Raw genomic sequence first — 14420 nt, forward strand, 5'->3', positions numbered from 1 at the left:
TTCACGTGGCTTTGTGTCTACCACTCGGTCTCTATATTTTGAAATCTATTCATTCCACTGAGTTTGGAGATCCGAGTATTCAATATGGTGACATCTGTTAAAAATTGTTGGCATCATTCATTCATTCAACAAGCACTTACTAAGTGCTTAGGTGCAGAGCATACAAAGACAAAGTCAAAACTGTTCTGACTTCAAGTCTATTGAGTGGGAGGGGGGGAACAACATGTACGCTTAGAAACAAATGCAGAACACTTGCAAAATAAACATTAGGTAATTTTCCTGGGGGAGGAGGGATGGGGGGTGGGGAAGAAGGCTGGATAAAGGCATGGATACCATGCTCGATTATGCTTGGAGGGTTGGCTAACATACTGGATAACAGAAATCCAAAAAGATCTTGAGAGACTACAGCATTGGATTGAATTGAATGAGGTGAAATTCAATAGGGATAAATGTAAAGTTTACATTTGGGTTAAAAAACTCAACTTCACCAGTCCAGGGTAAGGGAGGCTTGGTTAGAAAGCACTTAGTGGTTTATCTGAAAGAGATCTGGGAGGCTTAGTAAACTGCAATCTCAATGAGTCAGCAGTATAATATGGCAGCCAGTGCATTCTTGGGCTGGGCTGAGAAAGACATAGCTTCCAGCTATCAGGAGGTGAAAGTCGTTCTTTATTCTGTTCTAACCACATCTGGGATATTGTGTACAGGTCCGCCACAATGTCAGAAGGACCCTGATAAGCTGACAAGCTACCAGCATGTAAAAGGGCCTTGAATCCTTATCATGTGAGGCTCATTTGCAAGAACTGGGGATACTTACCCTGGAGAAAAGAAGATCCAGGGGAACATGATAGTCATCTTCAAGTATTGGAAGGGTTGGCATGTAGGATCTGAAGGGTAGCCTTGCTCCATTTAGTCTTAGAGGGCAGAGTGAGCAGTGGAAATTGCAAAGAAGGCAAATTTAGGCTTGATGTCAGGGAAAAAACCAAACAACTTCCTACCAATTAGAACTATCTAAAATTGGAATGTCTTGTTTGGGGAAGTAGTAAATTTCTCCTTGGGGAGCTAGGTGGCACAGGGGATAGAGCACTGGCCTTGGAATCACTAATAGCTGTATGGCCCTGGGCAAGTCACTTAACCCTCTTTGCCTCAGTTTCCTCATCTGTAAAATGAGCTGGAGAAGGAAATGGCAAACCACTCCAGGATCTTTGCCAAGAAAACCTCAAATGGGGGCACAGTCAGATGGGACTGAAAAACAACTGAATGGCAACAATTCCTTCTAATTGGAGGCCTTTCGAGTAGGGATTGTATGACTCTTTGTCCGTCGTGTTATTTAGTAATGATTCCTTTAGGAAATAGGTTGGATTAAATGAATGCTTGAGGACCCTTTCTACTCATAACTCTGTGAAGATATTTTATCTGTTGTCTAGGTCAAACCCTTTATTTCACAGAGAACCAGAGAAACAAAGAGACTTCTTTAGGACCACTTCTTCAACAGTGCAGTTCTGCAGACATTTGCTTCAGTGCTTGTTCCATGCTAGACAGAGGAATAGGCTGGAATATTGAATTGGAGATTGACCTAGTGCCAAGAAGACCTGGGTTCCAATTTCATCTCTGCCGCATACTGGTCAACAAGCATTTTCTTTAAAAAATTTTTTTTAATTTAAAAAAATTTTAATTTTTTAATTTAATTTTTTAATTAAAAAAATTTTTTTTTTGGCGGGATTAAGAGCCAACTTTTTGGCTAGCCATTGGGCAAGTCACTTACCTTCTTCTGCTCTGGGCCACTCTATACAGTTGTAGAGAAGGGGCCAACTGTGATGAATTGATCTCTTCAGAGGGGAGTTTCCTATGCCAATGAAATGACAGGTCCAGTCCCTTTCCCTCTCCCTATGTGCAAAGCATTGTGGATTCAAAGATTAAAACCACTCATCCCCTGCCCACCAGGAGTTTCCATTATGCTGTGATATTACAACACATCCACAAATAAGTATTTTTGTTATTGTTCAGTCATTTCATTTGTGTCTGACACTCTGTGACCCCATTTGGGGTTTTCTTGGCAGAGATACTGAAGTGATTTGCATTTTCTTCTCCAGCTCATTTTACAGATGAGGAAACTGAGGCAGACAGGATTAAGTGATTTGCCCAGGTTCACCTAGTTACTAAGTATCTGAGATCAGATTTGAACTCAGGAAGATGAGGCTTCTATCCACTGAGCAATGTAACTGCCCACAAGCATAAAAAATTAAGTATAGTATAAGGAAAATTGAGGATGGAGAGGAGCCAGGGCCACAGAATGCTTCACAGAGGAGGGGGCCCTTGTGTTGAGCTTTGCACTAAGATAAGGATTTTAACAACTTAGGCTCTATGTCAAAAAAACAACTCAGCTAAAGATTAGAACAATCCAGAAGTAGAATGGGCCATTTCAGGGAGTAATAGTTTCTCATCCTTGAAGGTCTTCAAGCAAAGTTTGAATAATGACTACTTGCTGGGTGTGTGGTAGTGAGGGCAGCTAAGTTGCACAGTGGATAGAACACTGAGTCTGGAGTCAGGAAGACTAATCTTCCTGAGTTCAAATCTAGTCTCAGTCACTTACTAGCTGTATGATCCTGGGCAAGTCACTTAACTCTGTTTGCCTCAGTTTCCTCCTCTGTAAAATGAGCTGGAGAAGGAAATGGCAAACCACTCCAGTATCTCTGCCAAGAAAACCCCAAATGGGGTCATGAAGAGTGGGACACAACTGAAGAACAGCAGTGGAATTTCCCTTGGGTGTGTGTTAGAATATATGGCCACCAAGACCTTTTCCAACTCTGAAAAATTCTGTGGAAGAGGGTATGTGTTCTAGGTTTCTGCCAGTGCTTAAAGGTGACAGGCAGGGGGTGGAAGACTTGCTAGTGGTTCATCTTGGCTGGAACATGAGTCTGTGAGGAGGGAGAACTGTGAAATAAGTCAGGAATGATGAGTGAGAACCATACTGTGAAGGGGTTTAAACTCTAGGCCAAGGAGTTTCCATTTAATCCTGTCAGGAATGGGAAACCTCTGAAAGCTTGTTTGCTCAGATCTGTTATTTATGAAGATAGACTTTTATGGGCCATATCTACTGGCAAAAGTACTAGATTCGAAGTCACATGACCTGGGGGTCAGCTGACCTTCGACAAGGAACTTTGTTCCTCTGAGTTTCAGGCTCTTCACTGGTTAAAAAAAGAAGGGTTTCCACTAGATGACCTCCAAGGTTCCTTGCTGCTCTAAATCTATGTATGGTTCTCTGATCTCTAGAGGAGAGACTGGAGGCTAGGAGGCCAGTTAGGAAGCTGTGAGAAAGGTCCAATTGATGAGGGTCTGAATAAGAGTGGCGATAACTGACTGAATATAGTGGAGTGAAGGAAAGGGAAGAGTCATGAATGACTCAAAGTGTGAACTTGGGTGACCAGGAATGATCATATGGGTACACGACCCCAGATACCTCTTGTCTCTGACAATTTCTTCCCTTTTTTCCCTCCCAGAAATAACAAAGGCCAATTAAGTGCTCAATTGTGATGCTGAGGGAGGTGGGCTTACTCCTTGAAAAGGGGTGGTGGTCAGGGAAGGCTTCCTGGAAGAGAAGGAGGAAGAGAAGAATGAGGAAAAGGAGAAGGAAGTGGGCTCCGTTGTTCACTGAGAGGAGCTGGAGAGAGCTCGGAAGATGAAAGAAAAAAGCTTGAAAGCATATTGGGAGGGGGTAGGGAGAGGCCCAACCCAGCCTTGTTTCTCTGTTTATTCATGAAAACACTTCTGTCTTCATTGTAAACACACCTTGAATACACACCTGGTTCATATACTGCTCTGTCCTCATCTCCCACTCCCCTCCCCTCATGCAATGCCTTCTGTTGGGCTTGCCCAGCTCACAATCGTTGAACCCAGATAATGGAAGCCAAGACAATGTTGTAGGGGGAGGAGGGTGGTAATGGTAAATAGACCTCTTCTAAACTCTGCCTGAACACCACCCTTATTCTCAGCCTAGCATAATGGATTGGGAGTCGAGATCCCTTGGTGGTATGACCTTAGTCAAGTCCCTTCTCCTCTCTGCATCCCTCTTTTCCATCTCTGTAAAATAGAGAGAATAATGTCTCCCCTGTCAGGCTGTTGTGAGACCTAAATGCCATCTCATCCAGTAAGACCTTGGTAATACAGAGTCAAAAGAGCTCAGGAGGGAGATGATTGGGGGGGGGGTGTAATTGGGAAAGGTTTCCCAGGGGATGTGGAGCTTGAAAAAGACCTCGAAAGATGGGTAGGCTTAGGGGAGAAGAATAGTGATCCCTTCAGAGAAGACTCTAGAGGCTTTCAGGGGCCTGGGACCCAGCAGGACCGCAGCTTGTGCCCCCCTTCCTAGATGTCAGGGATATCTGAAGGCTGTAAGTTTGCATTGTTTAGGTGAGAGGGAGTTGGAGGGAGTGGGATGGGTGCTAGGGGCACCCAGGGCCTCGTGTCCCAGGTGGGATTGTAGTAGCAATGAGGGTGAGTCATAAAGAATGAGTCAAGGCTTCTCCCACCCCTTCCTGCAGGGCTGTTGCAGAGCTCAGTGGGACAGAACTTCAGAAATGAAGGAGAGAGAAAAAAAAGAGATAGCGAACAACAGAGCAAGGCAATACAGGCTGGACTAGGTGACTTTTAAAGTGACTTCTTACTCTGAGATTCCAGGATTTTCAGGGATGGGAGGCAGAGTGATGGAGGAGAGACAGAAACAGAGAGACACTGGTACAAAACCTTGAAAGAGAGAGAGGGGGAGGGGGAGGGAGAGAGGGGAGCGGTTGAACTAGAATGTGTGCTGCTGAAGTCCTTCTCAAATGATTTTGAGAGATCTAGATCTTCCAAGATGGGGAGAGGCAGAATGAGATAAAGGAGAGCTGTAGAGGAAGAGATAGAGAGAGGCAGAGGTCTGAAGGAGGGTGGAAAGTCAGAGAGCAGAGCTGATGCAGCCTGCACGTGGCCGGCTTCCCTTTGGGCTGGGCTGGGCCGGGCCATGGAGTGCCTGCGGAGCTGGGGGAGGGGGTGGGAGGGAGGGGAGAAGGTTGGCAGCGTGTCCAGCTCCAGGCCCCCAGGGCTGTGGGCTGCGGGCACATCGCCCAGCTCCCTGAACAGGCTGAGCTGCTGCGACTGCAGTCAGCATCAATCACCCTCCCCGCCGGTGGGGGAACGAGTGAACAGGGAGCAAGCGGGGGTGTCTGAGAGCAGAGCCTGCTCTGCAGAGGGAGCTCCCCCCCTCCCCCCCCTTGAATGGGGCAGCCCCCAACCCTGGAGATGAACTGAGCCAAGAGGTCTTTCCCCTCCCTTCCCAGGATGGGAATGGCCCAACCCCAGGTAGGAATGATGGTCCAGCTGGGGAGGTAACTTGCTGTGAGTAAGCAAATGGGATCCCTGGTGGGCCTGCAGACCTCTGGTGGGAGCATGGTGGGGAGGCTGGAGTTGGCTGCCTGTAGGGGAAGGGGGAAGAATTTTGCCTCTTTTTTTTTTTCTCTGCCCTTTGCTGTCTCCTCCTGTTTCCCAATCTCCCTGTCTATCTCTTGGGTGCTTTGGGTTAGAGTTGCTGGAGGTGGGGAGGATTGGATAGGGTCCTTGCTCCTCTGCTAGAACCTGGGATCTGGAAAGAAACCTGGCTGGGTACTGGGCTCCCTAGGTCTTGTCCTCTCTGGCCTTTTCCCTTCATACTAAAGGTTCAGAAACTCAAGAGAAATCTGGCTTCTAAGTCTTAAGAGTTATTTGTGCTGAACCCAGTGGGTCTGCAGGCCTAAGCCTTCCCAGGATCCCTTCCCCTTTCATATTCCCCTTCTTTCTTTGGGGCCAGGTCCTTTTCAGTCCTCTTCCTTCCTTCCTTCCTTCCTTCCTTCCTTCCTTCCTTCTCCCTTACCTCAGTTTCTAGACTATGACTTTCTGTCCTGACCACCCTAGGTCTTGCCTTGGTTCCTCTCTGGCTTGGGCATTGGTCCTAGTGCTCAGTGAAGGAGATGGTGTGGTTAGGGACCCCATATGGAGTATCAGGGGGCTCAGAATGGGGACTGATAGAGTCCCTCGGATGGTAAAGACCATCGGTATGGCTGTGGGAAGAGTACTGGAGTTGGAATTGGTAGCCTGGGATTTCAATTCTGGTTCTGACAAAATAATCATTAAACTCTGGCATGCTGTAATTTTGCCATTCAGGCTTTGCCAGTCAGTCAGGCTTCTCTTCACCAGTCTGTTTTTCTTGCAAGGCCCTCAGACTCTGCCCTCAGCACTCTCCCACCATATGGCATCTTTGGGTTCAATCTCAGATTTGCCCAATTGATCTCTCTCTCTCTCTCTCTCTCTCTCTCTCTCTCTCTCTCTCTCTCTCTCTCTCTCTCTCTCTCTCATTGGGGAAAATATGAAGGCCACTGGGATAGGCAATTTCTCCTGCAGCCTCCTGGATTTCATGTTGGGTTGAGCCAACTTCACCCAGCCCAGGAGTGCCCCCCACAAAAAAGGGTCAGTGATGGGGGCCTAAAGAGGCCAAGGGTAGGGTGCCCCCCCAAGAAGGCCGGTAATAGAGCTCAGCGTCCTTAGCCCTGAGCCAGAGATAACAGAGGAGGCTGTGTGCCCATGGCCAGATGGAGCCTGCACTAGAACCAGTCTGTGCCAATCTCCTCCCCATGGGTACTGTGGGCCCCAGGAATAGATGGGTGCTGCATGGTGTCCAGGCCCAGCCCAGAGCCCCTTTGCCTGGCAGACTTGTGTCTATCAGCTGCTGAAGTATCATCCCTGGTATTCATAGAATCCATTATATTTTTTTCCAAGTGTCCCATTCAGTGTTTCCAGACACCTCTGTGAGGCAGGCAGTCTCCATTTTACAGAAAAAGAAATTGAGGTCCAAAGAAATGTTCCACTCACACAGTGAGTTAACAGGCAAACCTTGGGACTAGAACCCAGGTCTTCAGGCTCCCAGTCTGGTGTTCTTTCCATATGTCAAGATTCCAGTAATAATATTAAGACATATTTCTATTGAGTTCTAAGGTTTACATACTCTTTCCTCTCAGAGGAAGAGAGGTTGTGATGGTTATGTGACCTATGCTGTATTGTATGTAGAGGGCTGGATTTGGAGTTCAGAAGACTTGAGTTTGAATTCTACCTCAGACACTAGCTGTGACCCTGAGCAAGTCACCTAACTTCTGAACCTTCATTTCCTCAATTGTAAAATGAGGATAAAAAAAAATAATAACACCTATATCACAGGATTATCATGAGGCTCAAATAAGGCAATACAGGTAATTTATAAACCTTTAAGAGCTAGATAAATGTGAGCTGTTGTTATTAACTGCTTGATAGAGATATAAAAGTGAGGTTGGCTATGTAACTACCTAGTACTAATGGCAGCTCTTCCGATGGTCACTGTTGTGACCCATGTGAGATAACAGAGCAGCAGATAAGTGTTTGACCCTCAGCTCTGCTGGTTGCTCCTCCCCATGTGACCTTGAGCAGCTTGCTTCTCTCTGGGTTTTAGAAATTTACGAAATGAGGGAGACAGATGATGATTTCTAAGGTCCTTTTCAGCTCAAAATTCTCTGGTCAAATGTAGCTGTGTGGCCCCATCTATGGGACTTGGCGCTTAACCAAACCCCAAGACATAACCAATGCCTGCTGTGTGTCTGGATGACTTCTCTGTGCTGACCAGAGGGGCTGGCCTGTGGGGGTAACACTAGTGCATGACCTCAAATGATGAGAAACATACTATCTATTATCCCTGTCCCCCTCTCAGTAATAATGGGACCATTTGTAGGCAAGTGGGGTGAGACCCTCCCTCCTCAATCATTAAGCCTTTATAAATGTTCTCTGAGAAGTTAGATTATATATACACCTATACACTTCTGTAGAAAGCTCTTTACAAACCTTCAAGTGGTATCTATGTAAATGTTAGCTATAATTAGCTAACATTTCAGACTACAAAGACAAAAATGAAATCATCCCTGTTCTCCCCACACATTCCATCAGGGACAACAACATGTCCTCTTCTGTATATACAAGTGTTTCCATAATAAACACATATATACATTTTAATTTAATTTAAAAAACAAAACAAAATAAGGAGAGGGGAGGGGGGATCAGGGAAACCTTCCCATAGAAGGTGAAGCTTGAGTTGTGACCCGAAGGAAGGAAGAAGGGGATTCTTCTAGAGGTGGAGAGACTGCATTGTAGGGCTGGGAAATGGACTGTGCAGAGACATGGAAATGGGAAATGGGGTGTTAATGGATGAAGAAGAGCAAGAAAGCCTGTTTGGCTTTGGTTGGAGGCAGGTTGTCAAGGATTTAAAAAGACAAACAGAAGAGCTTTATTTTATCCTGGAAGCAGTAGAGAGCCAGAGAAGTTTATTGAGTAGGGGAGTGTGGCATGGTCCCATTTCAAGTAAACCATGTTGTCAACTGTAGGAGGGATGGATTGGAGTAGAGAGAGACTTGAGGCAGGAAGGAATAATGAAGGGCCATTGTAATAGTCCAGGTGAGACTGGAAGATGGAGACTTGGAAGGATGGTGATAGCTTCAGCAGAAATAGGAGAGTTCCAAAGAGGTATGGGTTTGGGAGAAAGATTAGTTAAGTTCTGCTTTGCTTTTTGTCTCAGCAAGAGGAGGCAGCCCTTGTCACATATATTACAATAGCTGCTTCTCCTGATGGTGGATCTGGAGAAAAGAGCCCTGAATTTAGAATCAGAGGGAGAAATGACTTGTCCAAAGTCACCCAGTGAATTCTTGGAGGAATCAGGCTTGAACTCTGATGTGCCGGCTCTAAGTCCAGAGGTCTCTCCAGCAGCCTCTGCTGTCTCTCTATGCCATACCACATGGCCAATGCAGTATATTGTCATGAGAGCAGTGACCTTGGAGTTAGAAGATCTGGGTTTCTGTCTCAGTTTAGCTATTCTTTAGGTGATCCACTTCTAGCAGATTTTTTTCTTCTACCTGGGCCACAATTTCCTCATCTTAAAAAAGAAATAATGATTGCGCCACTTAACATCGCAGAGTTGTCAACAGGAACAAAGAAGACTACATATATAGAACACTATAAATGAGAACCATTATTTTACAAAATAATTTATGTAAATTTTATTTATTCTGTAATTATAAATCATATAAATAAAATATAGGTATCTCTTCTTTTTTTTTTTTTGACATCACCTATATTTCCCAATATACACCACCTCTCTCTCTCCCGGACAGCTATCCCTTAAAACAAAGAATAAAAGTGATAAAAAAACAAACAAACAAAACAGTTCAGCACAATTAACCAATACATTGAAAAAGACTGATATTCTCTGTAGTGTTCTGTCCTAGTTCTCTGCCCCATCGCCAGGGAAGGAGGGAGGGGCTTTTTTATCTCTGCTTTGGAGCCCAGCTTGGTCATTATAATTTCACAGCATTAGGTTTCAATTGTGGCTTTGTTATGTTTTCCATTTATCTTGTAGTCATTGTGTACATTGCTTTCTTGGCTCTGCTTACTTCATCCTGCATCTGTTCTTATAAGTCTTCCTGTGTTCCTCTATAGTTATCATTTCTCATAGCACAGTAATCCATTCATGTACCACAATTGGTTTACCTAGTCTCTAGTCAGTGGGTATCTACTTTTTACCCTCCAGTTCTTTGCTTCTACAGAATGTGCTATTTTAAGTATTTGGTGACTGTGGGACTTTTTTTTTTTTTTTTGGTGAGGCAATTGGGGTTAAGTGACTTGCCCAGGGTCACACAGCTAGTAAGTGTCAAGTGTCTGAGGCTGGATTTGAACTCAGGTCCTCCTGAATCCAGGGCCGGTGCTCTATCCACTGTGCCACCTAGCTGCCCCCAAAGATGTATACCCTTTTTTTTGTTTGTTTGTTTGTGGGGATTTTTTGCAGGGATGACTTCCCCAGGGCCACACAGCTAGTAAGTGTCAAGTGTCTGAGTGTGGATTTGAACTCAGGTGCTCCTCACTCCAGGGTCGGTGCTCTGTCCACTGTACCACGTAGCTGTTCCCGGAGACCTTTCTTTTTGCCTTTTACCTCCTTGAGGCATATGCCCAACAGTGGAATATTTGGATTAAAGAGTAGGGGAAATTAAATCATTTTGGGAGAATATTTCCAAATTGCTTTGTATTGATCACCTAATCTCTGCAGAGGCAACTAGGTGGTGCAGTGGATAGAGTGCCAGGCCTGGAGTCAGCAAGCTTCCTTTTCCTGAGTTTAAATCTGGCCTCAGACACTTACTAGCTGTGTGACCCTGGACAAGTCACTTAACCCTGTTTGTCTCAGTTTCTTTATCTATAAAATGAGAAGGAAATGACAAACTACTCCAGTATTTCTGCCAAGAAAACCCCAAATGGAGTCATGAAGAGTCAGACATGACTGAAAAATGACTGAAGAACAACAGTTCTCTGCAGGGTTCAGTGCTGGTTTAAGTAGAAGAGGCAAAGGTGAAGAATATCTGATCCCTGTCTTCAGGGAGCTTACAGTCTAGAAAATATTTCTTTAATGATCGAGGCCACTTTTGTACCTTAAGCTGTGGAGTGACAAGACTGGATTATTTAGAGCATCAAAGTTATTTTTGTGAACAGTAGAATGCAAGCTGTTTGGGCTCAGGAATTGGTGTTTTTGTATTTTTGGTGCCTAGAACATAGTAGCAGCTTAATAAATGCCTATTGGATGAATGTATTCTTTCTAGAACTGGAACTGGACAAGGTACAGGAGATTGGGTAGCTTGAGTTTGGGAGGTATTTATTTATTTATATATTACTAAATCTTTGCAAAATAAATTTGGGAGTTTCCTCAGTCTACTCTAATCTGTTTCTCTCTGCTCATAGTGAAATGCAAAGAAATGATCTTAGGTTCACCATGGGTTCTAGGACTCAGACTTGTCTTTCACTGAATATTCTAGGTCATGGGGTTGTTGTTGACCAAGGGTTCTATGTTATAAGGTTGTGGTTAATTGGGAGTTCCAGGTCACAAGATAGTGAATGAAAGTCTGTCTTCTATCCGGTTGTACCAACATTTCAGAATCACTTATATGCCATTCTAATGGGTGTGCAGTTGTAATGTGCCAATTAAGGCATGTGTGTGTGTGTGTGTGATTGGGGCAGGTCCTATTAGAGAACTTGTCTTTCTTTCACTGAACATGAAGGTGACCCATAGCAAGATGGTGGAAAATGTCATTGGATCAGTGTGTGTGCCCAGCCACAGGCCCTAGGAGAAGCTAGGGTCAAAGAACAGTGGGAGAATTAGTTCTGCCCCCATGGAAAACAGGTTGGCCACAGAATGAGGATGAACCTGAAACCAGAGCTTGGTGTGAAGGCTGTTTTTGCATGAGGCTTTGGGCTGTTGGGTGCAGTCCTAGAACTTGGAAAATCCAGAGACGAATAGACGAAGCCCCTGGTATACAGCTGCTGTCCCCTTTCCTTTGCTGCAGTAGAGAGGGAACTGGATTCTTAGGATGCTGCTTAGGATCTGTGAGAGTCAGCAGATAGCCCCTGCTAGAAAGACTGTTGGGTAAATCCATCACTTTACCTAATATTACCCTATTCTTTCCTAGTATCACCACCTCTGACCCCGCCTCTTCCTCTCCCCCCCTCCCCTATACACATGTGGGCACAGAGCTGTAACTAGCAAATTCAGGGCAGACCCTGGGGAGATTAAGGCTCCAATGAAGATCGGTGTGTGTATCAAGGCTAGCAGTGATGAGACCATCTCTCGCACTTATGGGGTGCAGTCTCACCTAGGGAGGGATGGCTCATCTGTTCCCCATAGTTAAGCCAGTGCCCCTGTTGCATAGCTGGGAAGGTAAGGAGCATGAAAATGGGGAAAGTTGAGCCTTGGGTGATGGGAGAGGGGTGCCATGGCTCTGGGGTGTTGGCTAGGGTCCAAGTAAAGGAGGAGGGTGGCTATACTGTGGGTGCTGACTGTTAGGTACAGGCACTGCTGCTATGGATGTGACCCATCAGTTGTTAATGACACAAGACACAACCCCAATCCCGCCTTTTGTAAGAGGCCTTTCCTAGTCCCCAGTCTTCCTCTTGAGAGTACCTTACATTAAGTCTCCATATCTTGTATGTAATATGTTATTTCTCCCATTAGAATGTAAGCTCCTTGAGGGCAGGGCCAGTACAATGTTTTTACTTGTCATTGTATCTTCAGTGCTTGGCTAAGTTTTCAGTGTTTGACAAATGTTTATTGACTGATTCACTGACTGAAGGAATACTTGTGCTGTCAAGCCCTCTCAATTTTGGTCCCCTGGGGCCAAGGAATAATAGCTGCTGACCTTTTACACTGCCACTTAATAAAGAAATTTTTATTCTCCTGTTGGGAGAATATTGAGGTCCAGAAGGGAAAATGATTTGCCCAAGGTCACTCAGTAAGTCAGTGACAGTGCTGGGGAGCATTAGAAGTCAGGTCCTCAGATTTTCTGTGCAAGGCTCCTTATCCTTCACCAAAAAAGGGTTGCCCCCTCTGGGAGAGCATCCTGTCCCAGAAGCCTCAGGCTAGGGGTCCTGCCTGTAGGGCCAAGGGTCTGTCCTCTGCTAACCTGTTTCTGTGTCTTTTTCTTCCTTTGGTCTTTTCTATCCCTCCCTGTGACTCCATCTGCCTCCATCTGTCTTTTTCCCTCCCTCCATCTGTGGCTCCTGCCCCTCCCGCCCCTCTGTCACCATCACTCCCATGCCTCTCGCTTCCATCTCATGCCCTTGCTTCCGCCTGCCCAGGCTTGCTGGTCACCATGACAATGGAGACAGGCCCTGATGCTGAGGTGAAGAAAGCACAGGAAGACCCTCCACCCCAAGCCCCACAGCAGCTTGAAGCCTCAGCCTCTCAGGCTCCTGCCCCCGCAGCCTTCACGGGCCCTGCTGGCCATCCTGAGGCTAACTCCAACGAGAAGCAGGGCACCCAGCCTGATCCCAGGCACACGGAGCAGGTGAGTGTCCTGAGTCCCCAAAGGGGCCTCGCTGTGTGCCTGGGGCTGGCCACAGGTCCTTCTTCCAAACCCTGTGGCCAGCGGGGATGCTGAGAATATAGTTGCCCTGCTCTATATACCAATGGGATGCCAGTTCTTCTCAAGCCTGTCCACTCTGACTTAATGAACTTTCCACTGGAAACAGTTCAAATCAGTCTAATTCAATGAAAATCAACTAAATTCCTAGAAGATCAGAGCCAGGAGGGACCTTAGAGATCTTCATTTTTCCAAATAAGGAAATAGAGACCCAGAGAGTGAAAGGGACTTAATCCAAGGTCACATAGTCATTGATGAGACTGGAACCAATATTAATATCTGATTTATATAAGACTTTAAAGTTTCCTAGAGCACTTTACATACAATGCATTTATACCGTACCATAGCCTTGTGAGGGAGGTACCACAAACATTATTATCCTTCTTTACAAATGAGGAAACTGAGGTTCAGAGAGGTTGAATGACTTGCCGATAGTCACACAGATAGTGTCCGAGAACCCCCAGGTGTAGATTTCTCATTCAGAATTCTTTAAAAGAATCATATGCCAGAGCTCGAAGGAGCCTTAGAACTCTAATTTGGACGAGGTCCAACCCCCTCATCTTACAGAAAAACTAGAAGAAACTAGGGTTAAGAGGAAGAAAGGCCATGGAGACAGAGAATTTCCTGCGTTTCCTTTCTCCGAGGCCATTGTCCCTACCTGTCTGCACACCCAAAAGAGATTCTGCCCCATTCAGTTCTTCGGGTCCACATATTATCCAACCTAATTTCACCAAGGGTGAGAAATGACAACGCCTGAATTTTTGCCCTTCAAATGCTCCCATTTATTTAAGGAGAGGGTTCTAAAAGCCCAAAAGCTTTGAGAAAATTAGTTTGATAACTATGTCTCAGTATACTTGGTTTCCTTTGGAATACCAGGTGTTTTATTTTATACATTTATTACATGTTTTCCTTTGTAAAGACTATAAACTCAGAGGGGAAGCATCTCTAAGAGCAGCATTCCTGAGGAGTAGGCATGCGGCCTGGGCTGGAAGAAGTTCTGTGATGGGGAGTTCACTATCTCCTGAGATCACCCAACCCTATCATTAGACAGCTAGGGTTTGGAATGTTCCTCCTCCTGCTTTCTGAGGCTAAGCAGGACAAGTCTAGAGAAGAGACTGAATGGGGAGCATGCTGGCTGTCTCTTAGCATGAGCAGCTAGGAATGGGGAAGAGGGATCAAGGGGTGTTTGGTTTGGCTCCAGAGGGCAGCGTTCAAAGTGAAGTTCTGGGCCCGCATTTTTCACCCTTTATGAGGAAGAACTTGACAAATTTCAAAAGTGTCTAGCAGTGGGGCAGGCTGCCTCAAGCAATGTTGGGAACTTGAGCTTTGGAAGGTTACTGAAAACCACAAGAGAGGGAGAGAGGGTGGCTGCTCTGGGTCAAAGAGGGTTATTGCCCAGGACCAACCTGGATGTCTTCTTCCTACTTGAAGATCCTCTGAGTCTCT

At 45.6% G+C, this 14420-nt stretch overlaps 1 protein-coding gene across 21 annotated transcripts in view; it reads left to right on the forward strand.

The window, feature by feature from the left end:
• EPB41L1 (erythrocyte membrane protein band 4.1 like 1) overlaps positions 1–14420 on the forward strand; it is a 110431-nt gene that overhangs the window by 35290 nt on the left and 60721 nt on the right. For 19 of the 21 annotated variants that reach the window (XM_043984415.1, XM_043984413.1, XM_043984418.1 and 16 more), the window contains exon 2: positions 12691–12899. The exons of 1 other annotated variant lie outside the window; for it this stretch is intronic. In XM_043984415.1, the coding sequence (XP_043840350.1) occupies positions 12705–12899 (195 nt within the window). In that variant the 5' untranslated portion in view covers positions 12691–12704. Of the gene's footprint in view, positions 1–5118; positions 5332–12690; positions 12900–14420 lie in introns of those variants that run through there. One more of the 21 variants, XM_043984414.1, reaches the window with a different exon arrangement.

Source organism: Dromiciops gliroides, chromosome 2 (genome assembly GCF_019393635.1).
Source record: "Dromiciops gliroides isolate mDroGli1 chromosome 2, mDroGli1.pri, whole genome shotgun sequence".
Taxonomy (NCBI): Eukaryota; Metazoa; Chordata; class Mammalia; order Microbiotheria; family Microbiotheriidae; genus Dromiciops; species Dromiciops gliroides.